Source organism: Vulpes lagopus, chromosome 8 (genome assembly GCF_018345385.1).
Source record: "Vulpes lagopus strain Blue_001 chromosome 8, ASM1834538v1, whole genome shotgun sequence".
In the NCBI taxonomy this organism is placed as follows: domain Eukaryota; kingdom Metazoa; phylum Chordata; class Mammalia; order Carnivora; family Canidae; genus Vulpes; species Vulpes lagopus.
The window spans coordinates 8,146,624-8,158,738 of record NC_054831.1 but is presented as its reverse complement, the minus strand read 5'-3'; the positions used below and the strand labels follow the sequence as shown (position 1 = coordinate 8,158,738).

At 57.6% G+C, this 12,115-nt stretch overlaps 1 protein-coding gene across 2 annotated transcripts in view; it reads left to right on the top strand.

The window, feature by feature from the left end:
- ARMC9 (armadillo repeat containing 9) overlaps positions 1-10,282 on the top strand; it is a 151,194-nt gene extending 140,912 nt beyond the window's left edge. The window contains exons 23-25 of one of the 2 annotated variants that reach the window (XM_041767945.1): positions 628-739; positions 8,025-8,197; positions 9,486-9,651. In XM_041767945.1, coding sequence (XP_041623879.1) covers positions 628-739; positions 8,025-8,197; positions 9,486-9,508 — 308 coding nt within the window. In that variant the 3' untranslated portion in view covers positions 9,509-9,651. Of the gene's footprint in view, positions 1-627; positions 740-8,024; positions 8,198-9,485 lie in introns of both variants that reach the window. The other variant, XM_041767944.1, reaches the window with a different exon arrangement.
- The last annotated feature ends 1,833 nt before the right edge of the window (positions 10,283-12,115 follow it).

Below are 12,115 nucleotides of genomic sequence, written 5' to 3'. Positions count from 1 at the left end.
AGTGGGGAGAGAGCCCCACCTCTGGGGTTGCTGGATTTGACAAGTAAAAATACAGGACACTCAGGGGCACCTGGGTGGCTCAGTCGGTTAAGCATCCAACTCTTGATCTCAGCTCAGGTCTTGATCTCAGGGTTGTGAGTTCGAGCCCCACGTTGGACATAGAAATGACTTAAATAAATAGAACTTTAAAATTTTTTTTCTTTAAAAAATACAGGACACCCAACTGAATTTGAATTTCAGATGAACAACTAGTAGTTTCAGTATGCCTCGTGCTCCTGATCAGTGGTGCCAGGCAGTGGCCCAGGGAGACAATTCCACATTTGCTGGCTTTTCCTTGAGAGGCAGGGGGAGGCCAGAAGCAACAGGACTGAAGGTCTGTGCTTCTCTGTGCTGCGTGTGTTCTGGCCAGAGTGCTCACGCTGCGGCCGCGGGTTCTAAGTACACCAAGCAGCCACCTGGAACGTTCTCGGGCTGCTCACGTAAACAGGTCCTCATCCAAAGGCTCCAGGGGGCTGTTGGGGGTGACCCTGGGCTTGTGCTCTCCTTGGCTTTCTGGCCCAGCTCAGTAAGGAGCATCCTCAGAGAGGTTCCGGAGCCAGAGGTGACTGAACTGTCTCTCCTCCCCAGCCACCGCGGACATCAAGCCAGGAGAATGGTGGCCAGCAGGACATCAGGGAGAAGCTCGCCTGCTCTCTGCGGGGGTCCCCAGCCAGGCCCCAGGCAGTGGAGAGCCCGGCAGGTAGGGATGGGGAGGTGTCCTGGGAGGGCCCCTCTCGGTCCAGCCTCTGACTGTGATAGCAGAGGAGCGTGTCACCTGGGCCTGAAGCAGCCCACGAGATCCCCGGGGGAATGTGGCCATGGCACTTGTTAACCTCAGAGCCCAAGGGGAGGGACCTGCCACCTGGGAACCCTCAGTTGTCAGACCGGAAGGAGAAGAAACTTCTAAACGTATCCAGGGGACTCATTTCGAGAACTGCGAGTTGAGCACGTTTGTGAGCCTGGGTGGTTTGGAGTGACCTGTGAGCAGTCTTAGCTGCTCCTGTCTCCTGTCTTAGCTGTTTGCTTTTGGACAAGGTGGGATGGAGGGCAGAAGGATGGAGAATGAGATGAGTGGAACGGCTTGGCTCAGATGTCACCTTCCTGAAATAGAAACTGGATCCTGCACAGAAAGAAAGGTCCTTTCTCTTCCTCTGCACCAAATGCATACAGACGGGCCTCCCATAGGTCACTCGGGGTCCTTTAGAAACTCTGGGTGTCTAGGCCCCTTCTTTCAGATCCCAGGAAGTCTGCTCCGGGAGAGGAGCCTAGCCCTGGTCTCAGCCCCGACCCGATGGCGGGGCACCCTGGCTGCCACTGCCGCCGCTCCTCCTGGCCACACAGGGCCCTGCAGCCTGAGTCACTTCAAGACGGAGAAGCCAGCCTCCTGGGCTCCCACACTGGCCTAGAGCCGTGTTTAACGTGACCACACCCTTGGAGTCGCTGAACTGGAGGGATTTTGCTATGGTGACTGCTCAGGCCCCCTGTGTCTCCACCTGTATATAGAATTTTCTATAGACTTGGGAAGTATTGCCACCAACGTGTCTGCGGTGAGCAGGCCGGAACCCCAGCCGTGGGGATGGCTGACCTTGGCCCCCTCAGGAGCTCTTTGAGCAACAGGGTCTTGCAGAGCTGGGGCGGGAGGGGGGCTACATTCAGACCCCTGAGACCTGAAGCCTCTGCCTCCCTACAGACGTTACCCCTCATGGTGCAGAGGGAGCAGAGGATCCAGCCCATGGCCCCCCCTCCCCTGGCCAGGCCGGGCTGCCCTCCCACAGGTGGAAGCCACAGAAACGGGAGTTCCTGCTGAGCCCCATGGGCCGAAGGCCTAGCAGAGCCGGCTCCCACAGCGCGAGCAGCAAGGCTGAGAGGGTGCTGCAGCCCCCCCACCCCCACTGGGCAGCACCCCGCCACCTTCCTCACCTGCACCACTAGGCAGAGATTGTGGCAGGCACGGGGTAAAAAGACAGTTGGGGCTCCCAGGGGCAGCGGCACTGTGTGGGGTCGAGCCGAGGACTTGGGGCTGGACTGGGGTGGGGAGGCCGAGCTTCTGGTCTCCTCCGGCTGAGCCCCTGGCCCGCTGGGGACCCAGGGACCCACCTCCCCCTCCTGGCTGAAGGTGTGGCCCGGGTCAGAAGTGCCCGAGGCCCACAAGCTGGTCCAGGGGCCAGGGGATCACCCGCTCTCGGGACCCTCCTGAAGCAGGGACACGACATGAGAGGGCTGGGCCCTGGGATCCTGGGGTGCTGCTCCCCGGGCCGGGCCCAGGCACAGCGCACGTCTCAGCCAGGCCACACCGGCCCTCCAGGGCTGGGACCGTTCCTTCTTCCTTCCCGGGAAGGCAGAATTCATTTCTGAGGCTTGCCACCAGGAACAATCATCTCTCCCCAGGATAAGTGTGTTCATAGTAGGCAGGGGACCCCACTGGCTCTCCTTAGGAACATCCCCCCGGTTACGCCAAGTGGGGCGAGCCAGGGACTCCCCCCCAAGCTCCTGTAGGGCACAAATGCCCCCTTGGGGTTAAGTTCAGGGGACTGTCGCCTTAATGTCAGTCATGTGCATTCATCTCTTAAGTCTGGGAGAAGCAGGGGCGAGGGCTGGGGGGGGTTCTGTTTGAGGAAGAGGAGGAAGAAAAGAGGGAGAAGTAGACAGTTGGTTCCCCCCCTCCCCCCCGGCTCTTGGCTCCCCCACTGGCTGTGTGACCGCTGCCAGTGACACTGTCCCCCTGCCCCCGGGCTGCGCTTCACGTCTCAGCCAAGCACCCCTTCCCCCGCCCCCGACCCCAAGGGCCCGTTGCATGGGGGCGCAGAGCACCGGGGTCCCTGGGTCTGGGCCCGGCTCCCACTGTCCTGAGGGACCAGGGCCAGCGGCTCGGCCGGCGGTGTCCGTGTCCCTCCCTGGCCCCGCGCAGGCTCTCGAAGTCGCTGGTGGATGAGCCGGGAGAAGGGGAGAGACAGCGGCTCCGCGATGACTCAGGCCTGGGGAACATTCGTCCCTCGGCTCGCCCCAGCTCCTCTCTCTCCCTCTCCCTCTGTCTCCGTCCCTAGAGGACAGCCCCCTGCCCCAGAAGACTGCCGGGTGGGCGCCGCCTGACTGCCGGCTTCCCATGGAAGGCTCTGGAGCGGCGGGTCTGGGGAAACGGTAGACCCAGCGATACTCTCATCGCTTGACCCCAGCTAGGAGGTGCCTCAAAGATAGCGAGGCCCCAGCGCAGCTGCACCCGCTTCCAGCCGCCGCCTGGCCGTGCAGCTGCCTCCCCGGAAGCCACGAGAAAAAGCTTCAGACCCCGAAGTCCCCCCCGCACCCCCAAGTGTTCCTGTTCTCTTTTCTCTCTGCTCCTTAGAGTCCTTGGCTTTGGGAGCGGGAGTGGGGGGGCGGGGGGAGCACACCGTTAACCCGCCGGCGCATCTGCTGGACGGTGCCCCCCGGGCCAAGGACCCCGGGGAGTGGGCTCCTGGGGTCAGCGCCTTGCCCCTGCGCACACCCGCCGGGCCCAGGCCAGATCAGATCGGAAGCAGTGTCGCAGCGCCTGTCCCGCCGCAGACAGGGTATGACTCTTTGGCAAGTCTCATGGCTTTTAGAAAGTGAAGAAGAGAGAGCGTTTACATCCGTCTCCACGGGCGCTTTATCCCCCTCACATCTGTCCCCAAGGGACACGTGGCAGCGCCTGATGACACATAGGTGCCTCCAGCTCAAAGTAACTAGACACTAAGAACAAGGACGTCAGGGGAATGAGGCCAGGAGCCCTGCGTGTCCCTGTGCGCACGAGCACACGCACACACACACACACACTCGCGTGCACGGTTGACAATCTGTGCATTTGCTTGCGTCCCGTGTGTGGTCACCCCACGCCTCGCCCCCTCTGCGCTGTTAGGGCGCAGGTGCAACCTCCGTGGCGGTGCCCGAGAGCCCGTGGCGGGCCCTGAGGAGCGGAGACCGCTGAGGGGGATCGGACCTTCATGCCCACAGCGACACGGGGTCCTCCGCCCCGGGAAGGCGCCGCTGTGAGATTACGACTCAGCAGCATTCCAGACGCGAGCAAAGATTAAATATCGCCAGGAGCCTTTGCTGGCTCTTCCCTCCCGCACAATGCTCCCATTGATGAGCCCGGATCACCTCCGTGGGCAGGCCCCGGGAATGGATAATTGTCCATCTCGCGGGCCACCCCCCACTCTCCGCGTAGAGTGAAGTTTGCCCAGGGCTCGGCACCACGCTGCCCGTGGCGGTTTACGCTCCCGCAGTCACAGGTCGCTGCGTCCTGACTCTCCTGCCCACGCGCTTCTCCTGCCCTGCCCTAATCTGGCCTCATCACCATTTCTTGGCCCCGGCTCCCCGCTGCTCAGACTGCTGGGCTCCCCACTCGAGGGTCCCGGAGGCCGTGCTGAGCCTCCACCTCTGCCTCCCACGGTGTCCCTCCCCCACAGGGCCTTGAAGCCATCCCCCCCGCAGAGGTCAGTGACAGCGGCCAGCATCCTCAGTCAACACCACCACCTCCCGCAGCAGCGCCCAGTGTGGTTGGGGCCCGGCCAAGCCAAGCGATGGCTCTTTGGTGCCCTGCCAAGGGCGGCCTTCTCCAGTGCTGGAGGAGGGGCCGGAGGGGCCCCCTTGTCTGAGGATGCTCTTCTCACCAGCAACCATACTACTGGGGGCAAATAAGTGCCCTTTGCCCTCGTGCCCTGGGGCAAAGAGGAGGCTAGTGTAAGGCCTGTTAGGGTTCTCCAGAGAAAGAGAACCAACGGGAGGGGAGGTGGGGATGGGCAGGAGGGGTTATTTTAAGGATTTGGCTCACGTGATTGCAGAGGCTGGGCGAGGGTACCCCTACAGGGTAGCCCAGCAGGCCAGAGCCCCAGGGGAGAGTTGCGGTTGGAGTCCAAAGGCCATCTGCTGGCACAGTTCCTTCCTGCTCAGAGATCAGTCTTTGTCTGCTTGTGCCTTCAACTGACTGGACGAGGCCCACCCAGGCTATAGAGGGCAATCTACTTTGCTCAAAATCCACCTATTTAAGTGTTAATCTCATCCAAAAAAAACACCACAGAAATATCCAGAATAATATTTGACCAAATATTTAGGCATCCAGCAAAGTTGATACATAAAATGAACGCACACCTAAGAGTTTCCATACCCATTAACAAATTGCTCTCCCAAAGGACGGGGCCCTTTTCTGGTTGCACTGGGGTTGGGGGATTACAGATTCCTGGCCCTGGGACCCAGACCTTTTCTCCCTTCACTCCTCGCCAACTCACCTCAGGGTCCCCCATCCCTGAAACCTCATCTTGCTGCCTGGGCTTTAAGGTCCCCTGCAGCAAAGCTGGCCTGCCATCCTGGCCTCCCTGTCCTGCGACCGCGTGATGGACATCCCCGGGTAACCCAGGAAGAGCTGCCAGTGTTCTCCGAGTAGTTTGCACTAATTTCTCTTGGTTGTGCCTTTTTAAAATGTGGTAGGGCTACATTTTAAATGGTCAAGATGATAATTTTTTTTCTCTTGGAATTACTTTTTAAAATTTAAATTCAATTAATTAACATACAATGTATTATTAGTTTCAGAGGTAGAGGTCAGTGGTTCATCAGTCTTATATAACACCCAGTGCTCATGGCATCGCGTGCCCTCCTTTATGTCCATCCCCCAGTAATCCCATCCCCCCACCCACCTCCCCTCCAGTGACCCTCAGTTCATTTCTATGGTTAAGAGTCTCTTGTGGTTTGTCTCCATCTCTGATTTTCTCTTGTTTTACTTCTCCCTCCCTTCCCCTAGGTTCCTCTGTTTTGTCTCATAAATTCCACATATGAGTGAAATCATATGATAATTGTCTTCCTCTAACTTATTTCACTTAGCATAATACCCTCTAGTTCCATCCACGTCATTGCAAATGGCAAGACTTCATTTTTTGATGCTAAGTGGTATTCCATTGTGTGTGTGTGTGTATATATACATATATATATAGATATATATATCACAGATGGTCATTTTTATATCTATTTTACCACAATTTAAAAATAATCAACGCTATAACAATAATCAAGCAATCCATCAAAGATTTCTTGCCTAAAGTATGGGTAGTTTTTATGTCAGTCTTCTCCTAAATTTGAATTTGAAAATTTTTCCGGTGTTTTTTATTTTTCTAAAGATTAAAGTATTCTCACTGTAAAAAAAGAAAGAAAAAGAAAGAGGGGCCTATGGGAATATAGAAGTGAATCAAATAAATTCTAGTTTCCTCCCAAGTCCCACTCCCCAGAACCAGAACCCCCGTTTATGGGGCCCACAGTTGGCCTCAGGGCACAGCCTCCCTGCAGAATCATCACAGCTGTCCTGTAGATATTTTACAGGTGGGGAAACTGAGGTTCCTCCATTGTCAGCAAACTTGCTTACATTCAATCACCAGCTAAAGAGCAGCAGGGCAGGACGGAGGGTCTGGGCCCTTCCAGGGAGCATACCCCCCTGGCCTCCCCAACCCCTCCCTGCCTATGCTCCCACCCCCGTGTGCACACGTACATGCACACTCTCCCCATTGTTCATCGAGGGGAGCCTCACTCTCCAGGCTCACACAGTGTTTGCTGTGCACCGACCATGTGAAGCCCACAGGCTAAGACACCCACTCAGGAAAGGGAAGACAGATCTGCCACGTACAGAGCATGTGCCAGGCAGGTAGCTGAGCTGATCTGTACGTTAGCTCATTCAGTGATGATGACAGCCTGGGACTCTGGTCTTCAGAGTTATGGTCAGGAAAATGGGTACACAGGTAGCAAGGACCCCAGAAGTCAAGGTAGGAGCAAGGTGTGTACGTGTACACAGCTCTATGATAGCCAGACAGCAAAGGGCTGGGTGGTTTACAGGGGGATCCCCAAACCCAGCAGGGTGGCTGGGAGGTCACAGAGCCAGGGGCCCCCTCCCAGGATTTTTTTTTAAGAGTTTATTTATTTATTCATGAGAGACACGGAGAGAGAGGCAGAGTCATAGGCAGAGGGAGAAGCAGGCTGCCTGCGGGGAGCCCGATGCAGGACTCCATCCCAGTACTCCGGGATCACGCCCTGAGCAGAAGGCAGAAACTCAACTGAGCCACTCAGGTGCCCCCCACTCCCAGGACTTCTTGTCCAACAGCCCCGAGCTGAGGGTGCTGGCTCCGGGACTCCTCCACCACCTCTCTGTGAGCTCCCTGGGGCTGTGGTCCAGATGGCATCTGGAGGATGTCTGGCTGTAAGATTCCCCTGGGCTCAAATCTTGGCCTCACAACCTGTTTGTCATGTGTGTGACCGTGGCAAAGTTCACAAACTTGGGGCCTTAGTTTCTACATCTGAGAAATGGGATTGTGATGCCTGCCAGACTCTCTGGGCCTTCCCTGGCCACTGCACTTAAAACTAGTGTCCTCTCGCTGCTGCAACCGATTACCACACATGGAGTGACCCGAACACGACAGATGTGTTAGAACCTTACGGTCCTGTAGGTTAGAAGTCCCACACAGCTCTCACCGGGCTGGAGTCCCAGGGTCCCGGGATCAATCCCCGCGTCGGGCTCCCTGCTCAGTGGAGAGCCTGCTTCTCCCTCTGCCCTCCACCTAGTCATGCTCGCTCTCTCTCTCTCTCTCTCTCTTGCTCACTCACTCTCTCTCAAATAAATAAATAAAATCTTTTACAAAAATAAAAGGTGCCAGGGAGTAGGATGTGGACAGAATGGGGGACCATTCCTCTGCCAGCCACACCTCCCTGGGCCATCCTAACACTTCAATATTCCCCCAAGCTCCCTGTCTCCCTTCGCTTCAGCTCCTCCTTAGCATTTATTTCTTTTTTAATTCTCTTCCTCCTCCCCTGGAGTGTGAGCTCCGAGGGGGCAGGGATGCATGCCTCCAGGCACCGGGCTCTACCCCAGCCCCACCCAAGCCCAGGAAGGACAGGGCCTGCCAGGCACCTTTGCGCTCAGAGGGAAATTCTTTCCTTCCTCCTGCGACTCCTAACCATGCAGTAGCTGTGACCCTAGGTTGCACGTCTTGTTCCAGGGAATTTACATCGGCCTTCACCTGCAAGGCCCGGACCCCCAGCACCCCGGAGATCCTGGACCTGAACCTTCCCAAGGCCAGGGCATCAGCCCTGACCCCTCAGCTCTCTTCCTGTGGCCCCCAGCAGGCCAGCCGCCCCAGCTCCATGATGTCCTCCACGAGGGGCCCACAGAGTAAGTCAGACCAGAGGGAAGAGCATCGTGCTCTCTGCGCCCAGCGGGCTGCAGGGAAATAGGGAAAAGGCCGCGTCCCCTCCCTGCAGGACCAGAGCCGTGGCCGGTGTCCCCTTCTGCCCTAGAGACCAGTTCTTCACTAATCTTTCTATCTGTGCAACTGCCATGGGCCTCAGAGGCTCAGGCACAACCTGGCAGACAGACTAGCCAGGCAGTGCTCTGAGTTAAGATCCCCCCACTTCTGTGGGACTTGTGTGGTGGGCCCTGAAACCTGGCCCTGGTTCCTGGTGGGAGGCAGCGACGCAGGCAGCCTGGAAATCAAGCAGAAGCACATGCCTTAGAGGGGGTGCCACTAGAGGGACCGAGGCTGGGGTGGGCCCAAGGTGCCCCCCTCCTGACATTGTGGTTACTGTAAAGACCACTTCCTCCCTCAATCCCCTGCTAGGCTTGGCCAGTTGGCCACGCCCCTCCCCTCCCCAGCTGAGCCTGGACCTTTCTAAGGCGCCTTAACTAAAACTAAGGGAGGGACACCTGGCTGGCAAAGTCAGCAGAGCCCGTGACTCTTGATCTCAAGGCTGTAGGGGGAGCCCCATGTTGGGAGCAGAGATTGCTTAAAAAATAAGATCTTTAAAAATAAATAAATGAAAAATAAAGGGAAGCAGGACAAAAGGATGTCAAGCAACAGAAAACCCGTCCCCTACCAGGATGTATGCGTTTCTGCGACTCCTGCCCCCTCGCTTCCTGCCCGAGCCCTGGGCGCTCCGGCCAGCCAAGGCCCCGGGGCTGGCATGTGGCTAATGGGCCGAGGCTGGAAGGCGCCCCGGGCCCCGGCACCTCCAGGGCCCATCTGCCGGGTGCGGAGCCCCAGCCCCGTGTCCCCCCAGCAGCGCAGGTCTAGCAGCTTCCTCAGCCGGGCCCACAGGAAAGCCCGGCTAACCCCGGGAAGGCCTGGCCGAGGGGGGGGGCGGCCCTGCGCCCCCCGCGCCCCCCGCGCCCGCGCGGAGAGAGCTCAGCCTGCAGCAGCCTCGTGTCCTGTGGCCTCGACAAACAACAAAGCTGTTGCCAGCAAAGCTCACGGAGGGCCCCGCGCCGAGCGGCCTGCTTCCTGTGAGGAAAGAGCACGGCCACGTGAGCCGTGCCCCGACCCGGGGCAGGGGACCCGGGAGGGAAGGTCCTCTGTGTTCTGTTCGCAGGAGCCAATTGAAAGAAGAGCTTGTGTGGGACAGAGGGGACTCTGTGCGGGCGCCGCCGCGGGGCTGGCAGCGCGCTCTGGCTTTTTCTTCTCCAGGCAGCCAGTCGCACAGAAAGTGAGGGTGGCTTCGTCGCCAGTGTCCCCATCCCGTGGCCCGAGGACCCGCCAGCTTCCCCGTCTCGGCCCGCCGGCGGCTGCAGGTGACAGATGTGGAGAGACGTGGTCTGCGAGCCGCCAAGTGGCTTCAGGAACCGAGGCGAGGCCCGGGAGCAGGCCCAGCGCGGCCCCCGCGACGCAGGCCCCTGTCCCCGCGCCTCCGTCCCTGCCCCTCGCACAGGGGACCGCAGCCGAGTGGACGGGGCGAGCCCAGGCCGCGGGCCCCTCGTCTCGGGAGCCCGTGCGAAGGGGCGGGGGCCCTGGCCTCGCTGGAAACCCTCGCTCGTCTCCGTCCAGTTGGGGGAAAACTGAAGGGATTTAGAATAGCAAGGGAGACTCATTCTCCAGCCATATTCCCGAGCAACAAATTTGATATTTTTGTCCTCTTTTGAAATCTGGTAAGAATATGATATAGTCCCGTATATAGCTTGGGACATATGGCCGTTCCTAATCTTCTGCACACGTGTTTTCTTTAAAACCTCATAGCGTTGACCAGTGTGACACCCCCTGCCCCCACCCCCGCCTTTAGACTATACCCACAGTGGTGTCCCTGGCAAAATGACTGGACCCTGCCGGGGAGGACTGTGCTGGCCCCTTGCGGAGGGGTGACACCAGAGCTCATGCCTTAGGACAAAGGTGAGAACTTTGCCTACAGAGCCAGCAAATGTCACCCAAGCTAGGAGCAAGATCTGACCTCTCCTAAAATATGACTGTTGAAATAAAAGTAATCAATTTTTTTTAATTTTTATTTATTTATTTATTCATGAGAGACACACACAGAGAGAGAGAGAGAGAGGCAGAGACACAGAGAAGCAGGCTCCATGTAGGGAGTCTGACATGGGACTCGATCCTGGGACTCCAGGATCAGGCCCTGGACTGAAGGCGGCGCTAAACCGCTGAGCGACTGGGGCTGCCCAGTAATCAATATAGATAGTACGTGGGGGGGGGGGGGGGGGGGTAAAATCACGCAGTATCCCCCAGGCACTCCATCTGCCCTGGCTATGCCCTTAGTGAAGACGTTTCTGGGGTCCAGCTGGACCTACACAGAGGATAAGCATCGGCCTCCTCACTCCTAAGAGAGCGAGCAGAGGAGGCAAACAGAAGGTCAGAGCAGGCAAGTCCCAGGTTATCCCCAAGTTCCCCATAAACTCGTCACCGGCTGGGGTCCTGGCTTCATTTTGCAAGTTCTTGGCAGTGGCTCGAGACCGGGCACGTTAGAGCTCTGCGATTGCGTGACTGGCCCAGAGGCCACATCCAGACTCTGGTGATGTGCGCGCCCTCGGCGCTGCTCGGGAGAAAGCTGTGGAGAGCAAGGCTCTACCCGCCTCTTGGGAATGTCCACCTCAGGGACTGTCCAGCTCCCCCGTGGAGGCATTAAGAGGAAACCCCGCCGTTAGTCACGAGTACTATAGGTGAGGACAGACACGGAAAGCAGAGCCTGGGTCCCTGAAATGGGATCGCTGCGCGGTGAGACTTCGGAACGTGGCTGCGGATGAGCGGCAGGGCAGCGCGATGGAAAAATCCCTCCCGTTCTCCCCAGTAAATCCACTCCCCTTAGATTCCTCAGATGCCACTGACTGGCACGGCCTTTCCCCTGCCTTGGTGTGGGAGCAGCCCCATCTCCAGAAATCCAGAAGAGTCATCGGGATCCCGCCCCCCCCCCCCCGGCCTTCTCCACGGTGTAAAGGCAACTGCTGTTTCTCCTTCAGACCCACAGATGAGCTAAAGTCTGGTTTGTAAACGTCTGACAATTTGGGAAAAGAAAAGACAGTCTTTGAGAGATTTGGCATGTACCCAAATCCGGGAGAAACTACACTGAAGTCAGCAGGTGCAGCCAGGGCGGGTCTCTGAGGAAAGTAAACACCGTCCGGCCTGGGCACCACGCCCTGGGAGACTCCTCTCACCCCCACACACGTCCACAACCCGAGCTGCTGGCTGGCAGGAGCCTTGGTGAGATCCCAGCAACTCCTTCATAAATATCCCAGCCGTCTGCTGGCCTCCCCCGGGCGGCTGGGGTCGGACTCGAACACGACCTGTGAGGGAAAGAATCCAGGACATGAATAAAGCCAGACGGTCTCAAAGGTCACCTGGACGTGTGGTCACACAACTGGCTCCTGGGATGTGCCCCCTGTGTCCCCAGGGAGCCACGGTGGAGACGCTGAGGACATCCTGAGGCTGGTAGGCCTTCAGGAAGATGACCCCAGCGCTCTGGCTGCCCGGCCCCCTAATTTCTCCTGAGTCAAACTGGATCTTGTTCCGGTCCATTCACAGTGCGGTGTAAATGTCTGACAACAGCTTAAATCATGACCCTTGGTGGGAATATAATAGACACAGAGGTTTGGGATCTAATCAGATACCGGGGCTCAATCACTCAGTAGTTTGGGAAGGATTTAGCCCACATCAAAAGCACTAAAATAAAAAACAAATGCACAAATAAGATTAATGCAAAAATTCCGTGATAAAAAAATCAGACTTCTTAATAAAAACAAGCTCTGACCCTGGGGTTCTGTGATCATACCCTTGCTTGCTACATCCTGATCCCAGCTCCAATTCCAACAAAACTTTTTTTT